At 44.0% G+C, this 12,993-nt stretch overlaps 1 protein-coding gene across 1 annotated transcript in view; it reads right to left on the minus strand.

Moving 5' to 3' along the window:
- Nucleotides 1-7,682: 7,682 nt before the first annotated feature.
- AKAP10 (A-kinase anchoring protein 10) overlaps nt 7,683-12,993 on the minus strand; it is a 54,395-nt gene continuing 49,084 nt past the window's right edge. Inside the window, exon 15 of the mRNA XM_040423332.1 lies at nt 7,683-10,130. Coding sequence (XP_040279266.1) covers nt 10,125-10,130 — 6 coding nt within the window. The 3' untranslated portion in view covers nt 7,683-10,124. The remainder of the gene's footprint in view (nt 10,131-12,993) is intronic.

A 12,993-nucleotide genomic window follows, 5' to 3' on the forward strand; every position in this document is an offset into this window, starting at 1 on the left:
CCGTGCACCACCAGCCCATTTACCATGTGCTATTTTAATCAGATAGCTTGTACAGCTGTATTCTACCCAGCCCATACTGCAGGCTCACAGCCTGGAAGAGGCATGCGTAGGATGCAGCTTGGTACTACTTTGCCCAGATTGTAGGCTGTAAGCCCAGGAGAGGCATGTTAGAGTAGGACCCATCTGATTAGAAGCGACCTTGACGACCGGTAGATGGGCCCGAAATATTTTTGATCAATTATATTCGCAAAGAGCTTCTAGCTGCATTTGCAGTAAGTATGACCACCAAGTATTTATTCTTTCAGTGTTTGCTTATATCTTTGTGCAATTGACTAGCAGAGTGCTGTTACCTGTAGTTCTACTAATCCAAGTGTGTTTTAGCCAAGGTAGCGTGCACCTGCGTTCTTGTATTCACTTATTGTGGAGGTGCTGGTTCGTTTATTTTTTCCCCATTGCCATTAGGTACCGAGATGAGATCCTCAGACCCCTTGTGAGACCATATGCTGGTGCTGTTGGCCCTGGGTTCCTCCTAATGCAAGACAACGCTAGACCTTATGTGGCTGGAGTGTGTCAGCAGTTCCTGCAAGACGAAGGCATTGATGCTATGGACTGGCCCGCCCGTTCCCCAGACCTGAATCCAATTGAGCACATCTGGGACATCATGTCTCGCTCTATCCACCAACGTCACGTTGCACCACAGACTGTCCAGGAGTTGGCAGATGCTTTAGTCCAGGTCTGGGAGGCGATCCCTCAGGAGACCGTCCGCCACCTCATCAGGAGCATGCACAGGCGTTGTAGGGAGGTCATACAGGCACGTGCAGGCCACACACACTACTGAGCCTCATTTTGACTTGTTTTAAGGACATTACATCAAAGTTGGATCAGCCTGTAGTGTGTTTTTCCACTTTAATTTTGAGGGTGACTCCAAATCCAGACCTCCATGGGTTGAAAATTTGATTTCAATTTTTATATTTTTGTGTGATTTTGTTGTCAGCACATTCAACTATGTAAAGAACAAAGTATTTCAGAATAATATTTAATTAATTCAGATCTAGGATGTGTTATTTTTGTGTTCCCTTTATTTTTTTGAGCAGTGTATATACACACACACACATTATAAAAACTGTGCTTTATGTTTGTGGCAGGCCCAGAATTGAGGTTTGCTATGTAGCCCCTGCTAGACAAATTTGGAATTCATAATAAAACAACTATATATTAGATATTGCCCTTAAAAAAAACAAGAAACAAAAAAATTTGGAATTCAGCAGTCTGGGAAAGCTGGATAACAACCTTTGCAGAGATGTAATGGAGGTCAAATTTTAACTGGTCAGATTAGCTATTCAGCTGTATGTACTATGGCACTGTGTCTGGTACTGTTAGCAAATGTTTTTTTTTACTATTACTAAGGCTACTTTCACACTAGCGTTGTTTTAATCCGGCGTTCAATTCCGACACCGGAACTGCCCGCCGGATCCGGAAAAACGTGTGAAAACGGATTACATTTGAATCCTGATCAGGATTTTGATCACAATGAAAAAATGCATTGGGAAAAACGGATCCGCCATTTATGGACTTTAACTTTTTTTTCACATTTTTCGGGCTTAACATGCAAAAGCCGGATCCGTTTTGACTGAACACACAGTGCCAGATCCGGCGTTAATGCAAGTCAATGGGAAAAAGGCCTGATCAGGCGTTCAGTCAAAGTGTTCAGGCTTTTTGGCCGGAGGTAAAAATACTGCATGCTACGTTTTTCTGAAAAGCCTGATCAGTCAAAAAGACTGAACTGAAGACATCCTGATGCATCCTGAAGGACTGACTCTCCATTCAGAATACATGGGGATAAAACTGATCAGTTCTTTTCCGGATTTGAGCCCCTAGGACGGAACTCAGCGCCGGAAAAGAAAACCGCTAGTGTGAAAGTAGCCTAACTAGGAGATTACTTCCAACAACAAAAAAAGTCACTCTGTGTACACAAAAATTATCCAGACTAAACCCAGCCGCCTCCTTCAATACTTCCTGGCTCATGTGCACACGTATGAGAGGGAGGTGAAGGAGGAGGTAGAGGACTTGGCTGCAGCCTGAGATTACAATGCACTGCTTTTCTATTGTATTTTTCATGGTCTGCATTTGTAATATCTGACAAAACAACAGTCAATAACAGACACAAAAGTAGATAATGTTCCTTTTTTTTTTTTTTTTTATATGTTTTGATTCTGGGTTTAGTTCCCCTTTAACCAGCTATAGGACGATCTGAAGTTTTTATTGATCACTTGGCAATGGCAAATTGGCCAGTTGATAAAAAAAAAATTCCATTACGCTATTCACCATATGGGATACAGTTTTTGTATTTTTAATAGAATGGGTGTTTTCGGACACAGCAATGCCTATTATGTTTATTTTTACTTTAATTTTGGGCAAGGGAGGAGGTGGATTTGCATTATTTATTTTTTAGGCCCCCTAACATGCAATCCTTAGACTACAATTTGTATAAAGTAATGACATTTTATCTATTACCATATACAATTCAGTGCTGCCACCTGCCGACCTGAATTGTAATATACAAGTAATAAGCCTAGAACCCTAGTACAGGCTCTGGGTCAGAGGTCGCACTACATTTTTTCTGAAAGAGTAGAAATACTCCTCTTACCATTCTTGGGGAGTATTTTTAGCCGAGGAGGAGTACGAAAGTTGAAGTAATTTTAAATACATAATACGTAACCTGCACTTGTTCACATCTGCATTTAGAGCCTCCATCACATATTTTGTTAAAAAGACTGGACAAAAAAAAAAAACTTACATGCAGGACCTTTTTGTCTGGTAAAAAGAGAGAATCCCAAACTGGTCTAAATAACATGAAGCAATTATGGCGAAGTGATAAAGTCCAGTCCAATATGGCAGATCTTCCCTGTACTTTATCACTTGGCTATAATAGCCTGCTGTGCACTTACTACACACTGCAGCACATACATCACACCTACACTACATACATCAGTGTGAGATGTGTGGTGCAGATCACATACATTACACATATCGATACATTGCTGCACTTTCACCTTGCGGTGCAGCACTCCATTCCTCTTCAGATCCACGCCATGTTTGTCGCCTCATGCATCGAGACTCGGGAGCCGGCCCCTCCTCCTTTCAGCTCCCGACGGCTTCCCCTGCTGTATTGCTCCGGCGTTTGTTCAAACTAACCAATAGCAAAGCTCCTTACTGTATGGAGGTGCTATTGGTTATTTCAGGCACAGGCAGCATCACTGCGCTGCCTGTGCTGCTGAATGTAGGGGCAAAGTCTAAGGTGTATTGGTACGCCTTAAAGCGAACCTTTCACCTCATTTTCACTTTTTAAACTAGCCACAGTACCTTATAGATTATCTTGAGTGTGTTGTTATCCATGTTAGTGCCGCTTTCCTGCGCTTTTTATTCATAAAAAAACCGTCTTATAAAGTTCTGATTTCTGCTCCAACAGTCAGGCAACAAGTCAAGGGGGTAGCCCTTCCCTCTCCTCTGGCCGTACCTACCCTGCCCTAACGCCACCTCTATGCTTTGTGATTGACAGCCGGCTCAGTCGCCGGGACGGCGCTTCTGAATCCTGCGCATGCGCCGTCCTCCTCATTCGCCGCGCGATCCCGTCTTTCTGGGGCTCACGATGATCACTGGCTTGCAATCTGCGGCAAGTCTACAGTGATCACGTGGGGCACTTGGAGCCTGAAGATAGTGGAGCGCGCGCACGGGAGGGAGAGCAGACAGGCAGGCATCGCGTACGGCGCATGCGCGATCCTGTTACATGGTCGCGCTTCTGTCTGCCAGAAAGACGGGATCACGCGGCGAATGAGGAGGACGGCGCATGCGCAGGATTCAGAAGCGCCGTCCCGGCGACTGAGCCGGCTGTCAATCACAAAGCATAGAGGCGGCGTTAGGGCAGGGGAGGTACGGCCAGAGGAGAGGGAAGGGCTACCCCCTTGACTTGTTGCCTGACTGTTGGAGCAGAAATCAGAACTTTATAAGACGGTTTTTTTATGAATAAAAAGTGCAGGAAAGCGGCACTAACATGGATAACAACACATTCAATATAATCTATAAGGTACTGTGGCTAGTTTAACATGTGAAAATGAGGTGAAAGGTTCGCTTTAAACATTTTTCAGAAAGTAAAACAGCCTGAACAAGCGTCTATGTTCTGGGTTACTACTTCAATGGAACACCTTCCCCCATCTCCGCCCAGGGGAGGCCTTCCTGCCCAGCGAGCACTTCTGGGTTTTGAAGAGTTAAATGTCAGCAATCGGCTGGCACCCAGTTGCTATGGCGCTGGCTCTGCTCTGGAGCGGCTGCCATATTCAAAAGGGGTTCTCCAGGAATTAAGAAAATGAAAATACTTAAATATTACTTTATTATAAATAGATTACCAAATACTTTTCATTCTTTATAATGGCTCATTTTGCCTAGGGAGGAATAAACGGAACCACCGTCCTATTAGTACACCCAAAACCTGTCCTAATCACACAGCAGTTACTTCAGAACACTGGGCTAAAGAGCTGCCTCTTCCTCCTCTCTGCTCTACTGGTCAGGGAATATGATCCTGAATACAGCGGAGATCTTCGACTAAATCCCTGTAGGAATGGAGTTCATGAGGAGACATGAAGTACAAAGAGGATGGACAGGACAGACTGTGGTAATGGAGACTGCATACAAGTGCTGCTGCTCATTATCCACATCCTCCTCTCTGTACTTCATGTCTCCTCATGAACTCCATTCCTACAGAGATTCAGCTCTGCTTGTCATGGATGATGATCCTAAATACAGATGAAAAGATCTTCAGCAGAGAGGAGAATGAGAATGTTCTTTAGCTCAGTGTTGTGATGTAACTTGTCCTACTGTGTGATTAGGACAGGTTTTGAGTGTACTAATAGGACGGTGGACATTTTATTTCCCCTGATGATTGCTCCCTAGACAAACCGAGCTATTAGACGGAACAAAAAAAAAGTATTTGGGAATATATTTAGAATAAAGTAATATTTAAAGTGATTCTGTCATGAGATTTTACCCCTATAACCTAAACATATGCTCATGTCCGGAGTAATAAGAATAATCCTAAGTTGGCCTTATTAAACTTCACTGTGGCTCTATTTGCCCAAAAAATAGGTTATTATAACCTGTCACTCACTTAAGGTACCCAAGGGGAGGTCCGTTAATACAGGGTGCCCGGCCGCACCCCTCGCCATCCGGTGCCCAGTGCCGCCTTCGCTGTCTTCTGCGCCGCCTTCTACAGCTCAGCGCCGCCTCCGCAATCCTACCCGTCCCTCTGCCAGATCCCGGCGCCTGCGCACTAGGCTCAGCCTGATGCGCCGCGGACTCCTGGCAGCGGCTTTGTTGAGCGAAGTGCGCATGCGCATCAGGACGGCGCATGTGCACTTTGCTCAACCAAGCCGCTGCCAGGAGTCCGCGGCGCATCAGGTTGAGCCTAGTGCGCAGGATCTGGCAGAGGGACGGGTAGGATTGCGGAGGCGACGCCAAGCTGTAGAAGGCGGCGCAGAAGACAGCGAAGGCAGCGCTGGGCACCGGAGGGCGAGGGGTGCGGCCGGGCAACCTGTATTAACGGACCTCCCCTTGGGCACCTTAAGTGAGTGATTTGTTTTTTGGGAAAAAGAGCCACAGTGAAGTTTAATAAGGCCAGTTTAGGATTATTCTTATTACTCCGGACATGAGCATATGTTTAGGTTATAGGGGTAAAATCTCATGACAGAATCCCTTTAAGTATTTTAATTTTCTTAATTCCCAGAGAACCCCTTTGAAGACCTGACTATTACAGAGGATTTCGAGAAGAGGTTAAATCTTCACGATACCCCGTTTTCTGCTATTTACCCCCCTTCATAATTATGACACTTCCACCCAGTAACTTATGTGCTCCATTTTATTACCAGTTTGGGAATCAGAGATCACACACAATGAAAAGGATAGACAACACTTTTAATATTTCTCTGATATATTCTCAATTTAACACATTTAAATAGATGAGTGATTAAGTACAGGAAAACTTGGGTATGAGAAAGTCGTGGTAGAGGTACATAGTACCAAAAACGCTATACACATCTTTTGTATATTACCAGACAATGCACAAGGCAATCCTTAACAACTGCAGTTGAAATACGTTACCCAGAGAATCAAGGCAGGAAACGTAATATAACAAAGTGATATATATATATATTTTAGGGTGAGAAAAACGAAACAAAAAAAAAAAAAACACATACACAGCAGTGTAACGGAGTGTTGCATTAGGAGCATTGGTTCTGCCCCAATTCGTAATGAAGTCCAACAGCGCGATGTACTCCCAGAACTGTCCCTTTGCAATACTAGTGTGTCCAAGGGTCTCAAAAGCTGGATCCAAATGGTCATTGTCCTGCAGCAATCATATGCTGAAATACAGCCTCATTAAAAGATCCATGGGTTCTTCAAGATAGTAGACTTGCATGTATCAGAAAATGAAATTGCAGCATAGGTAGAAAGAAATCAGATCATCAGCTGTGAATCCACAAGCAACCTTCCACGTTCACATCCTCATAAAACCAGACATTATCATCATTTTGAACTAACGAGGCCTAACCTGTTATACGGTTATCCTCTCAAACCATTCCCACAATACTACAAAGTTGTTTCCACCCCAGACCACTTGAAATTATTAACGCATGCAACCAAATCATCAGCATCCTTTAAAGGGGTTGTGTCACAAAGCATATTCAACATTTTTTTCAAATCATCACCTGGATCTGAATACTTTTACAATTCCTTGTAATTAAAAATTTAGTACAGCCAGTGAGCTTTTCAATAAAATGTATCTGCATAGCGCCACCTGCTGTTTGTTTTCTTTTTTATTTCTTGTCCATCAAAATGATCAGGTCACACACGCTCAGTTTAAATCTCCAACTGCCACCAGCCATACGTTCTGTTAGAAGCTGTGATAGTTACAGGGAGAGAGATGCAGCAGAAAGGACACACCCTCTGAGCTGTCAGGCTGAAGATAATCTAGCAGAGCAATGAATGTGAACATCTCTGGATCCATGTGAGGTACAGGGCTGGTTCTAGCTTTGTTAGGTACTGTCATGTACTATATGATGTCTGATATTTTTTTACATCAATCATGGCATAACCCCTTTAAGGCGGAAGTAACTTGTAGTCTATTATTGACAGGGAAAGGAATTACCCAGGATTAGGAAAATGTGGCTGCTTTCTTCTTTAAAAAACAATGCCACACCTGTCCATGTGTTGTGTGAGGTATGGCAACTCAGCTTCACTGCAATTAACTGGGCTGAGCTGCCATACCTCACCCAACCTGGGCACAAGCGTGGCACACTTTCTAGATTGAAGCCAGCCATGTTTTTCTACCCCTGGGCAACCCTTATTTAATGAGCAGCCAATGTTCAAAGCAATGATAGGATATTCCCCACCATTAAGGTAGCCTTGGAGGAATAGGAAAATGTGATAACTCCGATGTACAGTGTAATGAGAGCCTTCTGGCATTCATTTAAAGGGAATGTGTCATCAGGAAATAACTATTGTTTAAATCACATTTTTAAATAATTTTGATAGTATTTTTAAATTTTCCATGTCATTATATATATATATATATATATATATATATATATATATATATTTTTTTTTTTTTATTATATATTTAAACAAAACCCATAAAATCATACCGTTTTCGCACTGGCCACTAAGCCCAATATTAGGTGCCACTTCTTGGTCTGTACATATCACTTTACTGCAGTTATCTGCTTATCATTACAAGCAGGTTTAGAATGGCATATATCATCTGTGTATAGATAACACAGGATCCTCCATTCACAATAGGTGACTGTCAAATCTCATCTACCCCTTGCTTGTAAAATGCCCTCTGCGCAGGTCACAGAGCGCGCCTAGAAAACTCTCCTGGTTCCCTCCTGTCCATTGTGTCTATGACCCATGTGGCTGCTGTAAAGCACTTCTTGAAATGCTTTCTAAAAGGCCGTTAAGAACAGCTCGGTCGAGATGGCAGCCCCCATAATCATACCGAGAAAATAAAATTTAAAATCTGTACCTAAAAAATAGAAATAGATTAGAGAAAAAAAATGCGTTGCTATCTGGTTTTAACTAGGAGAATTTTTTTTTTATTTAAATGGTGACACATTCCCTTTAAGTGTCGATTTAATGATTATAAATTAGCACTTTTATTAGCAGATTAATTTCCAGCAAATTCTATAAAAGATGGGAAAACGTTGCCATTCATTAACGTGATGCACATTTCCCAAGAAGTGTTGTCAGAGGAACACAAGCTCTCCTCACAAGCAGACTGTAACTTCAAAAATCAAGATAAAAAACTACTCCGGTACGTGGCTGCGGTTTCGCGCTGACTAACTTCAGTTTATGATAACGTGGCATAGGAATAAGGTATTTTTTTCTCATTTTTAACACAAGTGAATTAAAAGGGCATCTGTCAGCAGATTTGTACCTAAGAAACTGGCTGTCCTGTTGCATGTCCTGTTACATGTGCGCTTGTCTGTGTTGGTCCATGTACATCTGTGCCCGCGTTGCTGAGAAAAATGATGTTTTAATATATGCAAATGAGCCTCTAGGAGCAACGGGGGCGTTACCATTACACCTAGAGGCTCTGCTCTCTGCAGCTGCCGCACCCTCTGCACTTTGTTCGACAGGACCAGGTGTGACTGCGTTTACGCTGCCGGGTAATGTCAGTGCAGAGGCCGCATCATTTGTAGAGAGAGAGGAGCCTCTAGGTGTAATGGCAACGCCCCCGTTGCTCCTAGAGGCTCATTTGCATATATTAAACCATCCTTTTTCTCAGCAATGCGTGCACATATGAACATGGGACCAACACCGATGTCTTCAGCTGCCAAGTGCACATGTAACAGGTCACCCAGTGTCATAGGTGCAAATCTGCTGACAGATGCCTATTAATGTTATCAGGTTTTATCACACACATCAGATCTTAGCCAAGTGTATTTGCTGCAAAGCCACCGCAAATAGCGTTCAGCAGCACGCAGGTACCGGTGATTGGGTGAACAGTGTAAATGCATCCTTAGGGCTCTTTCACATGAGCGGATGCCGTGCGGGTAAAGAGAGCCAAGCCCCGTTCTGGACAGCAGAGACCCGGAGCATTACATGACTGATGATGCTCTTTGCCTCTCTGTGATCTTTTTACTACAAAATCACAGTGAGATAAAGTTGTTAATGCTCCGTGTCTCTGCTGTCCTTGGCACTATTTCTACGCACGGCATCCGCTCGTGTGACAGAGCCCTTATAGGAAAGAAGTCAGAGAGTTTGTGTGGATGAAATAATGGCCAGGGAGCTGAAGCTCTGAATCCCTGTATCATGCATGTGTTTATTGCTATGGATCATGAAGGATAATACATAGGCCAGGCCACAAATATGCATCAACTGTGACAATACACCTTCAAATGTGGAACCTGACTTATGGGAATGTCGTATTAAATACATTGTCTGCAAAACATTTGTAGTAGCTCAATGGGCAAACTATGAACCACCAGAAAAATGAAAAACGGAAACTGCGGTAATATGTCAGAGTGCGTCTGGGTAATTGTACAATGTGCACGCACAAACAAGATGTCCGCCCAGACCCATATCTTTAATGAAGTTTTGTGTTCTTTTAAATTGTGGTGACTAGAGAACCGACTGATCTAGGCAGGTATCAAAACTTATCCTGAATGGTCCTGGACCGGCTTGTGACTCTTGTTGACACTCCTGTGATCTTTTCCATATTCATAATGAATGATATTTCCAGTGCAGATAGATCACAAAGTGACCAGAATCATCCTGAAGTGTTAACCACGGAAACATGCAGCATCTCTGAAGGAAGTCTTAGTTCACACTTCGTGTGTTTCACCTTCGCGGTCACCTTAAGTGCCCTGCGCACATCTTCATAGAGATTATATTGGGAGAGGCTTAGTCAAAAGAACAACATTTTTTTTTTTTTATTCTTCTAGTCCCAAAAGCTTTGATCCCGACACTGGCTTTAATTACTTTCTCTTGTTCAGCACAGTTGCTGTAACACATCTGTAAGTGCAAGGAACTTTTGAAAGTCACGTCAGACAGAGAGTGGTGTGACGCCATGGATCTTATACCTAGGATATATTTTAAAAAAGGCAATTAGGTAAAATGAGTCAGAAAAGAATTATTACTTCTGCAAGATAAAGACGTCATCATGTAAAGAACCATATAATGTATTTTTCGCTCCATAAGATGCATTTCCCCCCCCTAAAAGTGGGGGGAAATGGCAGTGTGTCTTATGTAGCAAATGCTAATGATCACTTGCATTATGGAAGCACTAACTAGTACACAGTAGAACAAGGGAGCGGTGAATACAACGCTCCTGGCCTTCTCAGGACCTGCACTGCACTGTCTTGGCTGCGTACAGTGTCAGGACGTAGTTTGGCGCACTATGACCTGAAGCTGTGCCATGTCCGGTCACAGTGCAGCAAGGCAACCGGAGAGGACCAGGGATTGGTGAGTGCAGGATCAGGTGGTGGCGCCGTCTGGAGCAGGTGAGGCAAGTTCATTTATTTTATGTCTGATAAGGGTCTAATAATGAATGGGGTCTGATTTGGGGTTCTGATCTGAGATCTAATAATGAATGGGGCTTGGATTCAGGGGTCTCATCTGAGGTCTGAAGAAAAACTTTTTTTTCTTATTTTCTTAAATCCTAGGTGCGTCTTATGGTATAAAACATACGATAAATGGCAGTTTTACGAACCAATAAAATTGGATTCTTTTGTGCTTTCCTGTAAAATCTTTTTCTCACAGAGTTAATTAGGGGACACAGAAGACCATGGGTATAGCTGCTGCCACTAGGAGGCGACACAGAAAAAAATGTGTTAGCTCCTTCCCTCAGCTATACCCCTCCTGCAGACACTGAGCTAATCAGTTTGTACAAAAGCAGTCAGAGCAGCCAAGAGAAGCCAACAGAAAACAATGAAAAGTAAGAAAGACTAAGATGGGTCAGAATCAAGAACCGGAGAGACCCATTAAGGAGCTCCAGCAATGTACTTACAGTGTGGGAGCTGTGTCCCCCAATGATCTTAGCGAGAAAAGGATTTTACTGGTAAGCACAAAAAAAATCCTATTTTCTTGCTCGAATCATTGGGGGACACAGAAGACCATGGGACATTAAAGAGCAGTACCATGAGGAGGGAACAAGAACAGAACGAATCCAAGGCCGGTCATAATGCCCCGCACAGAAATGCGGGGGAGGACACACCTGGAACCCCGAAAAGGGACAGGAAGAATCATTCCCAGGAAGGCCAGCCAAAGAACAGCTGAACACGCAGAGGCTCCGGCTGGGCAGAAGAACAGTCCAGGGAATATAAATCACGGCTTAGAAGACTGCAGAAGATGCAGGAGGGAGACCTAGCCTGGATTCAGAAGACTTCTGAGGAAGCAATATCCATGGGTCAGAACCCCAGGAAAAAAACAGACACAACATGGTGTGAGAAGAAAAAAAAGGGAACCACTCAGTGGAAAACTGATTGGAAGAAGACAAACGAAAAATGGTGTCTGGATATCAAGGGACAGAAGTGCAGATGTGACAAAAATTTTGCCCCCCATGGGGGACGAAGTAGGGGTTCCAGAAGGCAAGGCCCCAAAACCATAACAGGCTGCCAGAAGAGAAAACCACTCCAGCGGGACCATGACGAACAAGGCAGGGCTAGAGAACCTGAATAACAGGCATGAAAATGGCCCACAAGAAAAAGTTCTTGAGGGAGTGAAGAAAGTCAATGGGAACAAGGCAGTGAAACCGACCCAAACCACAAAAAAGGTGAGGAGTAACCTGGCAGGAAAAAAAGCGTCCTCCGGAAGCAAAAACGTCCACTTCAGACCTACGGCCAAGGGGTTTGCTGTATAAGTGTTCCCCAAGGAGAACGCCAATTTGATAAGTAGAGGTAGGTAGAGAAGGAACTAAAATTCCAGAACAAGAGGGGAGAGAAGCCGTCAGATAAGCCATGGAAGGCTGCCTGAATTGGCAGACCTAACCGGAAGCTGAAGAAGAAAAAAACACCTAGGCCAAAGGGTCGAAAATTTTAAGGTTGTGTAAACTCATCAGACACTGTCGACCGCCACTGCGGAACAACCCCGCCTAAAGAAGGCAAGAATGGGGTTATCCGAGGAATGTACAAAAAACGGGCCAAAAGGAACCAGAGATGGCATAAATACTGTGCCAGGAAGGTAGTGTGGACACCGAACGCCACTAGTTGCAAAAAAAACTGGTAACAGAACCAGTACCCACCCACACAGGCACTCTACAGCAGAAAGGGGGCATACAAGAACTCAACAGATATGGAAACTGGCCGAGCAGGAGAAAGTGCAACTACTCGCCCTGCAGAAGGGGAGAAGTAAAAGAGGCTGATGCTGCTCAGTGGGGAACCAGCATTTAGGGGTGACAACAAGGACAGTACGACCGCTCTATCCGGGGAGGGGAGCCATGCAAACAAGTCACATATGCAAACTGAATAAGTGCATACCCAAAACCACAAGGAAGCAAAGCTGATGCCGTCACCGTAGGAGATGGTAGAGGCAATGCACTACATGTGAAGGGAAGAAGGCGCAAAGCCAGCACTATAGAAATCAGCAGGTTACACCACGCACAGAAAACCGTATTAATACCCATGAGAAGTGAGCAAATCCACCAGCTGCAGCATTTCATGGTATGGGCAGATGACAGCACTATAGGGAATAAGAGTACCTGTCAGCCAGCGCCTCAGGAACACCATACATATAAGGCCTGGAGGATCTATCTCACCCGGTGAGGGCAGAACATGAGCACAGGAGTAGCCATAAAATCTATGGCCAGCGCAAGGCTGCCTCGTAGGGGGGAGGCCATAGCCACAACTAGTCTGCCTATGGAAGGAGGGTAATGCAATAGGCTGTACAGTATCCAGTGCTAGAGCCATTATGCTGCCTATGGAACTAAGACAATGCTATGGGCTGTAC

This window comes from Bufo bufo, chromosome 3 (genome assembly GCF_905171765.1).
Source record: "Bufo bufo chromosome 3, aBufBuf1.1, whole genome shotgun sequence".
In the NCBI taxonomy this organism is placed as follows: Eukaryota; Metazoa; Chordata; class Amphibia; order Anura; family Bufonidae; genus Bufo; species Bufo bufo.